Source organism: Podarcis pityusensis (assembly GCF_964106645.2).
Source record: "Podarcis pityusensis genome assembly, chromosome: 13".
NCBI lineage: Eukaryota > Metazoa > Chordata > Lepidosauria > Squamata > Lacertidae > Podarcis > Podarcis pityusensis.
Window position 1 is genome coordinate 2,482,568 of NC_138038.1, and position 18,030 is coordinate 2,500,597.

Sequence of the window (18,030 nt, forward strand, 5' to 3'; positions counted from 1 at the left end):
CAAACTCAAAATTCACTTCAACTCATTGAAGTGGACTGCGGCAACCATTCAGTTGTTGATATCATCCCTCATTAGAAAGTATGTTTGCAAGCATTTCATGGTATAACATTAGTTTGGCAAATTACTGCCATAGACTGCATTGTTTCCACCACAGTAACCACCACAGTCATCATAAAATCATTTAAGTTAGTTAACATAGCAATATAAGAGTTATTTAACTTAGTTGTAATCTTTAATACTGTAGTAGGCTGCATAGCACAAGAAATTCAACATTTTTTTTCAGGATGGACAAGTCCAGTAAAAGTTATACCTGCTCCACCTAAAGTCAAAGGAAATTTTTCACCTCATACATTTGCATTTCATGTGGACCCAGACATTAAGGTATTTTTGTTTCCCGCTATTGATTTTGTTGTTTGTATAAACCTGGAACATATTTTCAAATTAATACTAGTCCAACAGGCATCTTAAATCTAGGGGGCCGAGGTGTCTTCAGCCCCCTCTCTATTTGTTAGAAAGGGGCTGGGCCTCCTCAGTGTTGGGAGGGTGTGTTGCAGCTTCAGCAGCTGGCTCCTCCAGAGTGCGCAGCCTCCTCCAGACGATGTGCGGTTGTCTGTGTGGGGCGTCATTCACATGTGGCACGCGATGGGCCCCCTCAATTGTAGGGGCAACCTGGCACCTCTGTAGTCCAACTACCTGCAATGCAGGAATCTTTAGCGCAGCATGGGACTCGAATCCATGCTCCTGACATTAAGAGTCTCATGCTCTATTGAATAAGCCACTCTGAACATTTTAGGCTGCTCTAAAGGTGCAGGAGTAAGAAAAGGGGTGGCAATCATATGCTTGTGTGCTTGAGACATTACACAGCTTGGAAAACTATTCAATTAAAGGACTAATCCCTGCATTATCTTTTATGATTTCTCTTCATCATGGTTTCTTACGAAGTCAAGTGATCCTTCCTCTGAAGCCTTCAGAGATGAGAAAGCGCGGAAGTATATGTATACCTCAGTGGCTCAAAGGTGAGCTTCTGTTTCTGGTAAGGAAAGGATTCTTTAAACAGTCGGTGTTCACCTCCAAACAGTTGGTGTTCACCTGGATGACAGGATGCTACGTAGGAGCTTTCGGTTGAACCCCTCCTTTAGGTCTCACTTTGTTTCTGTGATTGTAAGTTGTTTTAAACTGTTTTTAATATTACATTTCAATGATATAGCCTGCCCTGGAACATTACAGTCAAGTGAGGGTAAATAATAATAATACAAGTTGACATGCTTCTTTTCCAAAGATTAGCCATCAGGTAGGGGAGAGCTTGTGAGGGGTTTTTTATTTTAAAAAAATACATGGAAGAACATTCAGTCATATGTATCCCCACTTGTAATCTGAAATGCTACAGCTGAGAAATTTAGGGAAATGCTTCTTCAGCTCCCACTTTCAGGCTCTCCCCTACCTGATGTATATCAATATAGCTCAACTGAACTGAAGAAGGCATCCTGTTTCCCTTCCTTTCCCCCAATGTTGTGCCCCACTTTCCTCCCCCCTATTGCCTTTCATGCCACCACTGCCACATTGCCAACAATAGCACTCGTAGTTTCTCCAGTGCCTCAGTAAGGCAGGACGGGATCTTTCCTCGGAGCCAACCATTCTGAATGGGGTGGGCAAAGGAAGGCTGTTTAGACTTAGAGGGGTGGAATAAAATAGCCCTTTTTGCTGCAGTAAACTCTGCCAGCACCCGCACCCTTCCTCAAAGCAACGTAGGGAGAAGAAGAGAAAGGGGCAGCAGAAACCATTCCTTCCACAGGTAGGGGGGTGAACAGGTGACTGTGCCCGCAGCAGGGAGAGATGGGGGGCCAGGGGGCATGCCAGTTCACCCTTCCCCTTTGCCCACTGCTTGAGGCAATTGTCTCATGACTGGGCTGACCCTGCCTGCACATAAGAAATTGGAGGTCAGGGACAATAATTTTTGCCGAAATTTCTTCATGACATGCTAGTTTCCTATGTGGAAGGATTTGGGTTTTGCTTTTGAGTGCGAGACCTGCAGTCTGGAGTGATGCAAGCCAGACACAGGCTTACCACCTCAGTGAATATTAGGCCTAAAACAAAGATCTGTTGGGATATTTTAGAGCCATTCAGGTACACATGGCCGTGTCATTGATCTGAAGGTATAAGATGATGGTTATTATTTATTAAATTTGTTAGACATAACATTCAAATGTCAGAATGAGAGAAACTTTGGAAAAATGATTTGAAATTTACAGCTTGTACACTAATTAAATAAAATTATATGAAAATGATGTACAGGTGGTATCTAACACCAGTTAAATTAGCACAAATGTATAAATCAAGAGAATACAAATGTTGGAAATGTAAAGAGCTAGAAGGTATGTTTTATCATATGTGGTGGCAATGTAAAGTTATAAAAAAAATGGGAAATGATATATGATGAACTGGAAAAAAATGTTTAAAATAACCTTTGTTAAAAAGCCTGAAGCCTTTTTATTAGGAATTACAGGAAAGCAGATACCAAAAAAATAAATAAATCTTTTTATGTATGTGACTACAGCGGCATGAATATTGATAGCCCAATCTTGGAAAGAGGAAAAGATCCCCACAAAAAAAGACTGGCAAATTAAGTTAATGGAATATGTAGAAATGGCTAAATTAACAGAGAAACTTAGAAATCAAGACAATAGCATTTTGAAATGAATGGGAAATCTTTATTGCATATGTATCAAAGCATTGTATACAAGTTGATACATTAGGGTTTTAAGAAACATTTCCTGGCCACAGTGATCCGTGCGACGGTCACCTCCAGGCTTGACTACTGTAACTCGCTCTATGTGGGGGTGCCCTTGAAGCTGTCCCAGAAACTCCAGCGGGTGCAGAATGCTGCAGCGAGGCTCCTCACGGGGTCTCTGCCATGGGAGCAGATTCACCCAGTGCTTTTCAAGCTGCACTGGCTCCCGGTGGAGTACAGGGTCAGATTTAAGGTGCTGCTTTTGACCTTTAAAGCGTCTCCCGGTCTGCCCCACGGAGGACCTCAAGGTCCATAAATAGCAACACCCTAGTGGTCCCGGGCCCTAAGGAAGCCAGACTAGCCTCAACCAGAGCCAGGGCCTTCTCAGCACTGGCTCCAGCCTGGTGGAACGCTCTGCCTCATGAGACCAGGGCCCTGCAGGATCTGATTTCTTTCAGCAGGGCCTGTAAGACAGAGTTGTTCTGCCTGGCCTTTGGCTTGGAGTCAATTTGATTCCCTCCCCCTCTTTCTTTTTTCTTTTTCCTTTCTCCTCCTGTGATGAGGCTGCATTTTAATATTTTAATGTTTCAATATTTTAATGTTGTATTTTAATCTTGTTTTTAAGTTGTATTCATTCAACTTGTTTTTATTATTGCTTGTTAGCTGCCCTGAGCCCGGCCTTGGCTGGGGAGGGCGGGGTATAAATAAAAATTATTATTATTATTATTTGCATTATTATGATAAAAGATAGAACAGGATACAAATAGATTAATAATATTACATAGACATGCATGAATTGATCATGAAACAATGGAACCATGGGAGGGGGTAGAGGGAAGTCAAGGGATTTGAGAAATCCCACATCTGGATGTTTTATTGAATGTATAAACAGCATTGTGAATTTTTTAAATGTTTGTTTTAATGTGATGTTTATTATAATGAAAATCACTAAAAATATTATTAAAAAATTGTTAGTCGCTTTATCTTGTGCAAGGTGACCCAGGGCCCCCTACAACCAAGTAGATATTCCATCATTCTGTGTGTTAACATTAAGGCAAATAGACACTTAAACACCCATGTAAATGAAACTTGTGTTCAATGAAAACACAACTCTGTATGCACCGAAAGTATAATGTGCACTGAATGTCCCAATGCAATAGGTATTATGACTCAAAATAATATCCACACAAGGTATGTACAGTTACAAAGAACTTGAAAATATACATATGCAGGCATGCAAATTGCTATGCAATATCACTGAGTTCAGTAGTTCGACTCTGGCGTAACTCTAGATAAGACTGTGTACACGAGGGACTCCGGTGCTTCATAATACAGCCAGATCCCCCCCCCCCCCCATGAAATAAGCTCTTCCATCTTAGACACCTTTTCTGTGAACGTATAACATAAGTAAACCCCCTCTGCCCCCCTCCTTATATGCACAGTCAATGGCTCTTATGGAACCAGCATTACAAAATCTGTCCACCTTTGGGGGGTGGAAATCTGTGTTATTTATTTCACTGTCTAGCCACAACCACTGCTGTAAAACCTCTTTCCCTTCTTTTTAATGAAGAGCAAATGAAGACATTCCCTGGGATAGAATGTTGCCCCCCAAAGTCAAGCCTCCAGATTCGACATTAGAGCCAAGGGCTGATAGAGTCTCACAGCGGTTTTCAATGAAGCAGTATGAACCAGAAGCAGAAACAAGCCAAGTCAGTGAACTTCATTTTAGCTTGTTTATGGGGGGTTGTTTGTTGTTTAAATCATAGTCATAGATCAGTGGTAGAGCACACACTTTTTATACAGGTGTGTCCCCCCCCCCCCCATGTTTAATTCCCTGGCTCTCCAGTTAAAAGGATTTCAAGTAGCAGAGCTGGGCAAGAACTCTACTGGAGACCCCCCAGAGCTGCTGCTAGTCAGGAATGAACAGTATGAGGCTAGATGGATGCTCTGACTAAGTATCAGGTAAGTTCACGTGTAATATAGGAGAGCAATAGTTCCAACCGTAGATGCTGAGCTGCTCTGGATTTCCCTCCTGCTTGATTGTGAGTTGATGGCTCTGTTTAAATGTTGTCTCTTTTCATTATGTTTTCTGTAAGTATTTAGCTAAGTTGCCTCGGGGCTCATTTTTAGTGCTGAAAAGTGAGGAATGAGTTAACCAGGCAAGAAATTGGGGACTGGGACAGGATTTTTCCATGTGGAATTTTTTGTTTACTCTTTTATTTTTAACAAATTTAACAGAGAACTAAGAAAGGAAAGGAAAGTGAGTGAGTGTGTGTGTGTGTGTGTGAGCAAGAGAGAGAGAGAGAGAGAGAAGGGGAAGTGTGTGAGAGAAAACCCGTAAGTTCACATTATAAATACAATAACCATCCCATCCATCCACATTAATTAAAAAACATAAATCCATATGTGCTGCCCAGACAGGTATCCACATGAAGCTGACGTTTGTCTGCTCTTAATAGCTGCTCCGTGGGGGAAGCCTTCATGTAGGACTTGGATGAGAGGAGCTATAGTCATTTAAGAAGCCTTTATGTCACAATTAAAGGCATCCTGTCCCATGGCAGATCAAACTACCTCAGTGCCAAAACAAGTTTTGTTCCATTCCTCTCATCCATCTTATTCCCACCATGCTCACTGGCTACAGCAAAGACCTGCTATGGCATAGTTTAAGTGAAGGTAGGTGTCATAACCTCACCGCTCTCCAGAAGCCATCTTGGTATACAGTGGTACCTCGCAAGACGAAAAACGCGCTAGACGAAAGAGTTTTCCGTTTTTTGAGTCGTTCCGCAAGACAAATTTCCCTATGGGCTTGCTTCGCAAGACGAAACGTCTTGCGAGTTCTTGCGAGTTTGTTTCCTTTTTCTTAAAGCCGCTAAGCCGTTAATAGCCGTGCTTCGCAAGACGAAAAAACTGCAAGACGAGGACACTCGCGGAACGGATTAATTTCGTCTTGCGAGGCACCACTGTATAAGCAGATATCTAAATGAACAAATAATAATCGTAAGAACTCGTGCCTGTGTTGTCTTTCTGTGACACTGAGCGAGCTTCTTGTGATACTTTCTACTCTTCCTGTGCAGAAATGTGTGCTGAAATTGTGACCCAGGCATGTCCCAACATCCGCATCCCATGTACATACACTTCCAGTTCTTCTTGTCTGCCTGAGAGAATAACCAGCTACAATGTGCCAGACACTTTTCAGTACAGTACTGAAAATTCCTGTGGAGAATGTGATTATTCTTATTGTTACTGTGATTATTAGCAGTAACGGTGTTATTCGCACAGGTGGTGATCCCAAAAACATTCTTATTGTTCCAGGTTGTTGGAAGCCTCTGGGACAGATTTCAAAGAAGAGCCTTCATATCACCGGACAAGCCAATTAATTTGTGAGCTACATTGATTTCTATAGTTTGAAAATGTTTGTAGATTTTTAAAAATTATCTGTACTTTCTTTTATGGTTTCACATCATGGGAATTTTAAAGTGACACGAAGCAAGATTTTTGCTGTACGCATATGTACAGTTGTTTTGGTGGCACTGAATTTGGGCTGGGAGAGAGAGTGCAATTGAGCTAGACGGATCTTTGCTATGACCAGAAGTGCTTTTCTGTGTTTGTAAAGTGGAGCAGGGTGGTGGCAGGGAGCTCTGTCAGGGGCTGGGTCACTCTCTATTAGCCCCTGACAGAGAGTGACCAGCTGAGGTGGGAATAACTTATACTGCAACATTTGCTGCCAGCGACCTTGAAGGCCAAACTATTTTAGGGGGTTGTGTTTGGGGCTTTTTTAAAGGGGAATGCAGGGTACAAGGGCCTGATATGCTGGTTGCAGCAGAGGTACTTTCCACTCTGCCTGATTTTGCTATCACCGTTACCCTTCCTCGCAAGAATCCATCTGCTCCCCAGCGCCACCTGGGAAAGGAGTTAATTCTCTCCCAGTACTGCTTCTGCAAAAGGACAGTTCAGATAATACTTGCACATTTGAAGAATGCACGCACGCACAGGATTGTGTGGACTAACTCCACCCCAGCTGTCAACTTGCCTAGTACAGGAGATTGGTGAATCTTGCCCATTTCTGCCTCTCTCAGTTTCTCTTTTTTCCTAATCTTAAATTCAGTTCTCTACATTTCTGTAACAGTTTGTTTTTAGTTTCAGAAGGTGCAAATCAGGTTGATTCCCTTTATGTGCAAGCTGAATTAAATCTTTTGTCCCTACTCTAGGCAGCTTAAGTTCTCCCCGGGTAGCATGAGTTCCTTAAACGTCAGCCACAGCTATGACTCTTCTCATTGACTAAGAAGAATGGTATTTCTTCTCAGAGTTCTGTGATGAGGAGGAGGGACAGACTGACAAACAAACACATGGGAGTCAAATAGGTGCAACCATGTTTCTTTAGCACATAAACTTAAGAGCGATTAACGATCGCAATGCCCACCCTAACCAGTCCCAAACCCTGCAGGCAGGGGCAGCCTGTCCTGTTTCACCATCTGAGGCGAAATGGCAAATTGCTGCCTCCTTCACTGCCCGCGAAGCTTCACCTACCAGGCTTCTGGCAAGATCTCACAAGAGTTCTGTAATTCATTGCAAGATTTCACCCCCAGCCACTGCCACTGCTTCTCCCAAAGTGTGCAATTCTGCCGCCTGGGGAGCTGCCTCAGTCTACCTCATGGGTGAGCTGGCCCCGCCCACACAGAACTTGGCAACAGCAAGTTTGTTGAGCAGATGAATAGTCACAGTTGGCTGCTGCTATAGTCATGTGACAGTCTGTGTCCCTGGTCCTTCTGTCCCAGGTCTTTCAGGCCACCAGAGTTTGCTATCCTCCTTGTTCTCTCCTTTCTTCCTCAGATCTCTGTCTCCAGTTTCTTCAGTCTGCTTCTCTCCTTTGCCAACTGCCCTTCCTTAACTGACTCTCCCTCTTTCCTCATTACCTCGCTGCCTTTGCAGAGCTGCATTCTAAGGAGCAAGCATCACAATGGAAGCTCTTCAAGGAGTAAAAAGACTTGCTGTGTGTGTGTGTGTGTGTGTGTGTGTGTGTGCGCGCGCGAGCGCACGTGCATGCACACTTTAAATGAAGTCTGGTGATCCAGGGCAAGCTGGTGGTGCAAAAGGCACCCGGTGGCAAGACTAGAATCTGCAAGACCTAGCCGGTCAGGCAATGGTATCACCCTAAGTGTTGGAAACCCAGAATTAAAGTTTTTACTACCTACCAAGGCTGAACTAGGACCCTGCGTCCACTATGTGTTCTTAAAAATATATATGCCATTGTAAATTGTCTGAAAGTTGTCACATCTGATAACTTAACAAATATTAATTGTACATTAGTAGGAAGTAAGTTAACCAATTTAATGTGCCTTTCATCTTTAACAGTGTTAGTCCTTGCTCTCGAACTCAACATCTCCCTTTATACACGTAAGTAAAAGTTGTTATGTGAATATATATCTTTTCTCTTAAGCAGGGAATTTCTTCGTTCAAAAAGAGACACAGTCTGTTTGCATAAGTGCTCCTTGGTCCTATGGATGCCGTTGACTCCTGTCTTCCGATTTACAATGGCATCCAGAGGACCAAGGAGCACTTAAGCCTGAGCCACAGAGAAACAAAGCAAGAGCAGTAGGCAACGGATCACAGAAAGAGATTCCAAAAGTGAGGCGGAGATTCAACAATATGAGGAGTAATGTCATGAATCTGAGCTGGGGAGATAGCAGGACTCTGCACCAGAAGTAAGCCCAGTTGAGCTTGATGGGTCTACTCTCAGGTAAGTGTAGGACTGCAGTCTTCTATAATGAGAAAATGGATGTTGTGTGAGTTCATAATATTAGAATTCAGAATCACCAGATAAATTAATTGGCAGGAGGACAGAAGAAAAATACATGTATTTATTTAAAGCATTTTTAACCCACTCTACAACCAGAAATAAGGTGGTCAGACACAAAAGAATGCAGGGCTCTTGCACTTTTAATGGCGGTTTAGGGGAGAAATTTTCAGCAGGCATAGCTTGTTATTACATGTATAGCTACTGAAATTTCTTCTACACAAATGTGCATCTTTTGCATCTAGTCACCCTAGCCATAAAATGTTTTCAGAATGGCTTACAAATGTCATTGATAAGGAAATCCTTGTCTTTAGGCTTCCTGTCTCAAAATACATGACAGAAAGAAAAGGGATTGGGAAGGAGGAGGAAAAAAAATCAGGACTCATCAAAACTTCCTTTTGCGCTGCACTTCCGAGGCACAGGTCCATGCTTTAAAACTCCATGTCCGAGCAGTTATTGCGTTTTGTTTTTGTCGTGGCACTTTCCCTGGGAAAACCTGCATTTTACAATTGAATCAGAGCAACCAGCAATCTGCAGAAAACCCCATTGGCATTTGCTCTGATTCAGTAGTAAAACGTGGGTTTTCCTGGGGAAAGTGCCAGGGCAAAAAGGAAACCACTCAGACACAGAGTTAAAGCCTGGATCTGTGCCTAGAATGTGGCACAAAAGGAAGTCTGGATGAGCCCTTGAGCACCATTTCTTAAGTTACAGAATGTAATGACCAGCTGAAATGGAAAGATTTAAAGGAAGAGATAAGCCAAATGTTGCTGATCTTCCAGTGGAGTCCATGAGGAAACACAGTACATAATTAGCATATTAAATTCATTGCCACAAAATATACAGTATGTTGTGGCCACTAGATTAGCCTGATATTTAAAGGACTGGACAGATATATAGAGAATTTTTTTTTACTAAATATCAGCCATGACAGTTAAACAGAACTTTCCCATTCAAAGGCAGTGTGCCTATTTATGCTGGAGATAAACAATGTTGACTTCATATGAGCTTCCTATCTAACTGGTCACTTCTAGACTCACTGGATGTTTGGTCAAAATTCATAGAGTTTGGTCAAAATTTGTAGTTTCTTATACTCATATATGCTTCTTCTCAGTTTATGGCTGTTCATGGCAGAAAAATCAACTTTGTACCACCCCTCCACCATTTTAATATACATATTTTCCCTACATTGAGATTATCCCAATGTATAGAATTGATTTTAGAAGATTGTCAGTTGAAATGAACTCACTCTCATGCTTGACTTCATATTAAGAGGGCTGATAAATAGAATAGGCATGCAATTCAGGCTATTACCTGCTGCAAAACCTATCCTATGGCTGTGTGATTTCATAAATCATCTATGAGCAGCTTGGAAACTGACTTGAGAAGTTGCTCTAGCAATTGTGGTCCTTGTGGACAGTTGAACAGCCAGCTGGGACAAGTCAGACCTATGACAAAATGTTGCAGTGAATCCTCACCTTGAAGCACCATATTATAAGGTAGAAGGCATAAGGGGCTCCAGCAGACCACCCCACCCTTCTCTCCTTTCTCCTTTTCATTGTTCTTTTCCAAGTAACACTCAACCTGCTATGCCTACTGAGCATACTCAGTTCTCTTTGGGCTATGCAGGAGAGGTCCCCACATCTACCGGTGGTTTTTAGTATATCTACGCCCCGGTTTCTCAGTGTCCCTTTTTGGCTCCAGCCCTGTTGGCACTTGCCACATGAGTTTTGCCATTCTAAGCAAGAGGCAAAAAACAGGAGGTGGGGGTTTTTTTTGGGGGGGGGTGTTTCACTTGGAGGTGAGGCCAGGCAGTTCTAAATACCAGCACTGAATAGGTTTGAAATGTGCAATAAGGAAGCCCCACTGGAGGATTTAAGAGGGTCTTATTAACTCCTACATCCCCGGGCAGGGTCCTTGTGTTTAAGAAATCGTGTCTCCAAAGCGTAGTGTCGAGTCAGACATGAGAGAAGAGATGCTTGTCAAAAGGGATAGGAACAAGGCACTACAGAAATGGCGATAAGCGCCTTTTGTGGACCATTCTGGATATACCAAAGCATTTTGTCTCCAAAATGCAGCAGAAGGTCAAAGATGATACTGTGCTCCTCCTCTACACCCGCTGTCCATGTTAGGATGCAAGAAACTCCATCCATGTCTGGTTATTGAGGCCAACTAAAATTTATTTGCCCCAGGCCTGCACAACTTGTGATCCAGCAAGCCAAGCACAGCCCGCCAGCCACATCCACTGCCTTCCCAGTGGCTTGAGAAACCTCCTGTTTTTTGCCACTTGCTTGGAATAGCAAAAGCATGAGGGGGATTATCAAGCATGTAGCATATCACAACATGAGAGTAATGGGCTACATTCAGCATTGTGGGTCAGAAATCATGGCTTCTGAGACATTGCTCTGCTATTTCCTAGTACTATTACTATGGTTGGTTTTTTGTGTACTGGATATAGAAATATGGAAGAAACTAATGAATCTGTTACAAAAAAATGAGCTATACCAGTTTCTTGGGGCTGAATACTGAAAAGGCAGTGGAAGCAATGATGACTCCATTTCTTTCTCACATTATTTACAGTTTCCCCAAATTAGCTTATTCCACCTACGTGGTAAAACGTTGTCATCCATTTTTTCCTACAAGCACACTGCCTAGTTTTATGTGTATTTTGGTACGTGACTGCACAAATCTCTGTGTATGTTTTTGTGCACCTTTTAAATAAATAACGAAAAACTTGGAGCTTCAGTGGCCTCAGCCAGCTGTGTTATAAATAATACATGTTTGCCTTTTGATTCATTCCCCCTTTTCATCCAAACAGAGGCTGTGTTGGTGCAGAGAATCCTGATGACCTGGACAATCCCTATGTAGACGTAATCGTTCACAGCAGAGTTCGAACTGCAGAACCACAATATGTGAAATCTTCCTAGTATGTAAACCTCAAGTTTCCTTTCTTGTATAGTAATTACTGACTGAGAACCTGAGAGACTCCATATCATGCTGCCAAGCAGGATTTAAGTTTATTTGGAACCAGAGCATATGGGACTGGATGCGGGTGACTCAACTACAGACTTCTGGGATAGTAAAGGGACCCCTGACCATTAGGGCCAGCCGTGAACGACTCTGGGGTTGCGTGCTCATCTTGCTCTATAGGCCGAGGGAGCCGGCATTTGTCCACAGACAGCTTCCGGGTCATGTCGCCAGCATGACTTAGATGCTTCTGGCGAACCAGAGCAGCGCACGGAAAGGCTGTTTACCTTGCGTGGCAAGGTCTCAACCCCACCCCCCTTTTGTTGAATAAAGAAACAAGACTCAAATAATTAAGGTTAATGGGCTAAAAAAGGCCACAACTTTATTGGTTACAGATGATGAGCGGTATCGGCTTACGCATTGGATCTAACCAACTATATCTGACTCCAGCCCGTCTGCGGGGAGCCCAGAAAGGATTAATCACCGGTAGGGGGAGTCCTGCTGATGCACATCAATTAGGAGCTCCCCCGGGGGTCATCAATAGGGGTCGTGCCTTGGGCCCTCACCTCCCTAGGCTTCGGACAGGACCACACCTCCCAGAATCCTTTAACGGAATGCCCTTCAATATGCGGGGCAGGTGATGGCGCTACCTCCCCTCATCTCTTCTCCAGAATTATTCCAATGCCTAACTGCCATACGATAAAAGTTGTGACAATTTGCTACGAGGTAGGCAAAAACCAAGTGGCTGGTGCCAATTTGCCAAGTGGAAAAATTCCTACCAGGCCCCTCAATGGCAACCAACCGAAGTCCATAGCAAGGTCAAAAGGGACAAAAACCTTAAAGTGCGGGAGGGTGGGTAAACTGGAGCACTGGAAGCCAAAAGAGAGAGATCTCCTGGCTGCATCCTGCCCTTAACGGGCAGGCCACACCCCCAGACTGATCGGATTGGCCGGCCCGGCCAGTGACACAGCCGGGAAACCCCAATCGTGCAGGGCTGGCCACCCACCCCCTGCGCACGTGGAGGGGTCGTGAGAGCCCGCAATTCCACCTCCTCCTTAAGGCGGAAGTGGCCTTCCCACTGCAGCGGCACCCATTTATCTACTTGCACTTTGATATGCTTTCGAACTGCTAGATTGGCAGGAGCAGGAACCGAGCAACGGGAGCTCATCCCGTCGCGGGGATTCGAACCTCCAACCTTCTGATCGGCAAGCCCTAGGCTCTGTGGTTTAACCCACAGCACCACCTGCGTACCTTCTGGGGTATTATGGCAAATCAGTTCATGCACTGTGTGATTCCAATGGAATTTATGTATTACATACATCCACACATCATTTTATTTGTATGCTACCTTTCCATTGTTAAACCAGGCTCAACATGGCTTACAACATGGAAAAAAAATATTACAAACATAACTAAAAGTAATTATGCTTATGACTCATAAACAATAAATATGACATCAAAAGCTACACAACCAGATTTAACTATTTCCACATCAATCATATGGTATAAGGCAGGTGGAAAAGACCTGCAAGACAGGGAGCAGGGCTTCCAGGACTCACAGCCAAGATGGCATTGTATTGTGCTTTTTAATTCCATGGATTTCAGTGGGACTAAGAGCCAAGCTACACAAACACAGTCAACTTTGTCCAGTTACTGCTGAAGTACCTCTTCACACTGTTGGCAGGGATCACTGGCTGGCATGCTCTCTCATAAGCATATAGACAAGCCTCATATCAGGGGGCCTAGGATAAAATCATCTGCAATCGTATGCTACTTTTCTGTGTACAGGAAGCATTTTCATAGGTAAGAGCAGTCAGACAGGGAAGGCTTTGACACACATCTGCAATCTGTAGTGTTATTGTCTGTCAAGAATATGTAAGATATTGTTTGTGTGCTCAATATGGTTGTATAGCTCAGGTTTTAAGCTGCAGCTAGCCTTTGGGTGCAGCTATTTTAACTTACTCATTAAGCATCAGCTCTTAAAAGGAGCAGATAGTGACATATCTCAGAATTACTGCAAGGGTAAATAATAATAATAATAATAATAATAATAATAATAATAATAATAATAAATTTATACCCCGCCCATCTGGCTGAGTTTCCCCACTCACTCTGGGCGGCTTCCCACCAAGTGTTAAAAACAATACAGCATTAAACATTAAAAACTTCCCTAAACAGGGCTGCCTTCAGATGTCTTTTAAAGGTAAGATAGCTGCTTATTTCCTGCACATCTGAAGGGAGGGCGTTCCACAGGGCGGGTGCCACTACCAAGAAGGCCCTCTGTCTGGTTCCCTGTAACCTCACTTCTCGCAATGAGGGAACCACCAGAAGGCCCTTGGCGCTGGATCTCAGGGTAAAGAGAATAGGGACATCCAAATGCCTTTTGGATACTAAACGCAGTATATGAATAGTTCATATAGTCTGATACACTAATAGGGAGCAATTCCATCTTGGTTGTCTCAGTGGCTGCTCCCAGACACCTTTGGAACTCCCTCCATGGAGAAGCTAGAGAGGCTCCCTCCTTGTCTTCCTGCCAGCAGGTGAAGACTTTGGGAGACTGACTGCTTTTAAGGACAGCTGGTGCTATGCTGTTTCTGTTGTACCCTATTTTTCGCCCTAAAGGACGCACTTTTTCCCCTCCAAAAATGAAGGGGAAATGTGTGTGCGTCCTATGGGGTGAATGCAGGCTTTCGCTGAAGCCTGGAGAGCGAGAGGGGTCGGTGCGCACTGACCCCTCTCACTCTCCAGGCTTCAGGAAGCTATCCGCAAGCCTTGCAAGCCCGGTGGGAGGTCCCGCAGGCTCGCAAGGCTTGCCGGCAGCAGCCTGCAGCCCACAAGCTCGGGGGACAGCCGCCACCCCGCTATTCCCGGACCTGGTCTGGAGGCTGGCGGGGGGGAGAAGGAAGCTTGCTTCTCCCCATCGCCAGCCCTACAAGCTCGGGGGACAGCGGGGCAAGCCACTGCCCCACGGAGGCTAGAGAGGCTGTCCCTGAAGGCAGAAGAGGGAGACGGAGCGCTCCGTCTCCCTCTTCTAGCTTGGGGATGGCTGCGCAAACCTCGGGGGGAAATAATTCCCCCCCCCTTGATTTCCCCCCCCAAAAAACTAGATGCGTCTTATGGGCCGGTGCGTCCTATAGGGCGAAAAATACGGTAATTATTTGTTTGTTTTTAATTGATAATAGATTGATAGATACACACATATAATCAGGGTGTTTTTTAAGCCGAAACTCAGTTCTGGCACCTCTCAGGCCGTTGCCATTATATGAAGACAAGGGAGGTGTTCATGGTGAGTTGAAGCACCTCTTTTTCTTGAAAAATTGCACTGGTTTTAATTCAACCTATGTTTAATTGTTTAATTATTCCCCCCATGTTTTTAGCAGTTATTTCTGTCTGTAATCTGCCTTGAGTCCCTGTCAGGCGGGGAAAAGGCAGGGTATAAATTTAATAATAAGTATGGAGGAATTTCTCTTTATTTCAGTGTTTCAATGGATATTTCCCAAGCTCTCTGAGGCATGCTTTTTTAAAGATTGAAAATGGAGCCACTCTCCAGCAGTGTACTCACTACCTACTTAAAACTCAGCAAAGTCATTGTTTCCTCACCCCCCCCCTGCACTTCTAATTGAATATATGGGATACAGGTGGCGCTGTGGTCTAAACCACCGAGCCTCTTGGGCTTGCTGATTGCAAGGTCGGCAGTTCTAATCTGTGTGACGGGGTGAACTCCCGTTGCTCTGTCCCAGCTCCTGCCAACCTAGCATGAGTAGATAAATAGGTACCACTGTAGCGGGAAGGTAAACAGCATTTCCTTGTGCTTTGGCTTCTGTCACAGTATCCTGTTGCACCAGAAGTGGTTTAGTTATGCTGGCCACATGACCCGGAAAAATTGTCTGCAGACAAATGCCGGCTCCCTTGGCCTGAAAGCGGAGATGAGTGCCACACCCCATAGTCAATTTTGACTGGACTTAACCATCCAGAGGTCCTTTACCCTCTAACTGCATGTTGCATGTCATTGTACACATCACTATGGATGGATGCGTTTTCGGTTGCACACTGCCTGTCCACACCAGTGGGTGGAAAGGGGGCATGGAGGTCTTCCAAAGGGTTCTGTTTTCAAATCAGTTCAAAACTGGTTTGAAAATGCAGTGTTTCTCAAACTACAGGATGGATAAGCATTGAGTCTAATATCATGAGAACACAGCTTCACAAACTATCCATGGGAATCCCCTGGATACAGAGTAAACCGGAGTGTGTACAGAGCCTTCATGCTTAAAGTCTTTTTTTAAAAAAATCTTTTAAGGTATAATGCTCAGATATCTGATGGCTTTAGGAAGGTGACAGAGTGGGGAGCTCAGCCACATCCGTGGGTCTTGGAAGATGCCACCAGCATGACATAGGTGCCCATGGAAGAATCCTGATGGAAAACAGTGCTGGCAGAATACACACATTTGCCAAGCCTACACCCCTTCATTTCCCAGCCACTCCCAGGCAGACTGTGGAAATTTACAGCCACCCCAAAGCTGGTGTGAGGAATTCCACTCCCAATGACTTTGGGCTCACAGGAGACTTTAATTGTTTACTATGCATGGTGCACAATGGGAAATCCCAATTTACTGTCTCATTTGAAAGGCAGGTTATATGTGTGTACTGAAATGTAACTAAATATATATTCATTTCAATTATAAAATTGTCAGGTACGCTTTCAAAACTAAGAATTTTCCAGAGAAACACAACCCTGTATTTCAGGGGGCTGGGCTAGACAGAATACCCTTTGGGTCCCTTCCAACAGTTCTATGATTCTTCACCATTAACAACACAAGAAGAAAACATGGGGTTATTTGAAATATACTCTCTGCCCAAGCAAAGTACCTCCATGTACTTTAGGTGTGGAGAGGACATTTGGCCACTAGAGGTCGCCTGAAGATGCTAAAGGTTTACTGCTGTAAAAATGTTGGTTCCTTAACTTTTCACACAGCTGCTAATCGTGCTTCTGCCGCATGCCATTTCTGAAAGATAGTCTTATATGAACTAGAGAATCTTAGTAGTGGAGCATGCCAAAAGGAGCAAAAAACCAGAAGAGGATATATTGTGCTACTGCCAAATAATCATTTTTAAACCGTGTGGGGAATTCTGCTGTTCCTTGGAAGCCTCTTAGGGATTCCTGGATGAGGAGATCAGTTATGGCTTGCAAGCTTCCCTCTGTGACAGCTTGCCATCTGCAGCAGTGGAAGGTGGCAAGGACAGGGCTTGCGGGGGGGGGCCAGCTACACCCACTGCTGGTTGCAAGAGCTGTGGGAGGTGCCAGGGACACCACAGGGCCAATCCCAGGGCCCAGCTGTCGAAAGGAGCAAGTCTTGCCATAGATAACAGAACACTGTCAGTCAAAGCAAGGGGTTCATCCTTTGGGGAGATCACAGAATTGTAGAGTTGGAAGGGACACCAAGAGTAACCTAGTCCAACCCCCTGCAATAAGGGGAGACGTACACACGCACACACGTTGGTTTGGCACAGGGATTGGAGTTGGCTGGGTCTCTGGACACCAGGTATCTGTGACTGCTGAGGTGAGAGCCTGGACAGGATTAGCTTTGGTGTGGTGATATATTTCCTGGGTGAGAGACGGGAGGCCACTGGAGGAGGGGACTGCTATACCAAGCACTGGCCGCCTATTACAGAAAATCTTTGGCCATCCCTTAATCAATTAAAGCTGATGGTGCTGCAGGGTGGTTTTGTTTTGTTTTGTTTTGTTTTGTTTTGTTTTGCAGCATCACACTTTAAGTTGGGTGGGGAACCTCTGGCCCAGGAGCCAAATACAGCCCTGCAGGCCTCTCTGTCGGACCCTCAAAATTCTCGCCAGGGTTAGCCCATTAGCTCAGTAGCCCTGCTTGGCACCAGTTGTTTCTGCATGGCTTGGATGTGCCTGTTCCTTTCGTTTGAAGTTAGAGAGGGGTGTGCGTGTCACTGGACAAAGGCAGTCTTGGTCTGTCACTCCTGTGACCAACCGAGAGGAAAGAGGCAGCCCCCTTGCTCAGGCGAAGGCAGGCAGGCAGGCAGGCAGGCAGGCAAGCAGATGGGAGAGCACCTTCTTAGGCTCCCTTGGCTGAGGCTGGGCTGCAGAGGGAGGGAGGGAGGGATCAGGCAGGAGCTCCTTCACCTGAGTCAGCAGCGGCCTCCTTCCCTTCCTCCTGGTCGCTTCTCCCTCCCTCCCCAGCCCAGCTGCGTTTTCAGCATTATTTCAGGCATCGTGATATATCACCATATCACCATGGTTAGCTGGTGATATATCACAATGTTGAAAAACAGATATTGCCTAGCCCTAAAGGTGAGGTCTCTTGCACTTGGAACATGGTCCTTCTTTTCTGTTATTTCTTCTATATCTGCACTCCGTTGCTGCTTGGCACTTAGGCAGTTTTACACAGGGTTGTTCATTACTGCATTTGTTGACTGTTGCTTGATTAAGAGGAGATGGCGCTGTGTGCCTGGGCTAGGTCTGGGGGTCCAGAGCAGAGGGATTCCATTTTGGTAGTGACAAGCATGGGGCCGGTATGAC

General features: G+C 44.7%; 1 protein-coding gene across 1 annotated transcript in view; it reads left to right on the top strand.

Moving 5' to 3' along the window:
- SPMIP7 (sperm microtubule inner protein 7) overlaps positions 1–18,030 on the top strand; it is a 30,766-nt gene that overhangs the window by 6,374 nt on the left and 6,362 nt on the right. The window contains exons 3-8 of the mRNA XM_080976916.1: positions 284–381; positions 943–1,016; positions 4,299–4,437; positions 6,041–6,108; positions 8,081–8,122; positions 11,338–11,445. Of these exons, the coding sequence (XP_080833042.1) occupies positions 284–381; positions 943–1,016; positions 4,299–4,437; positions 6,041–6,108; positions 8,081–8,122; positions 11,338–11,445 (529 nt within the window). The remainder of the gene's footprint in view (positions 1–283; positions 382–942; positions 1,017–4,298; positions 4,438–6,040; positions 6,109–8,080; positions 8,123–11,337; positions 11,446–18,030) is intronic.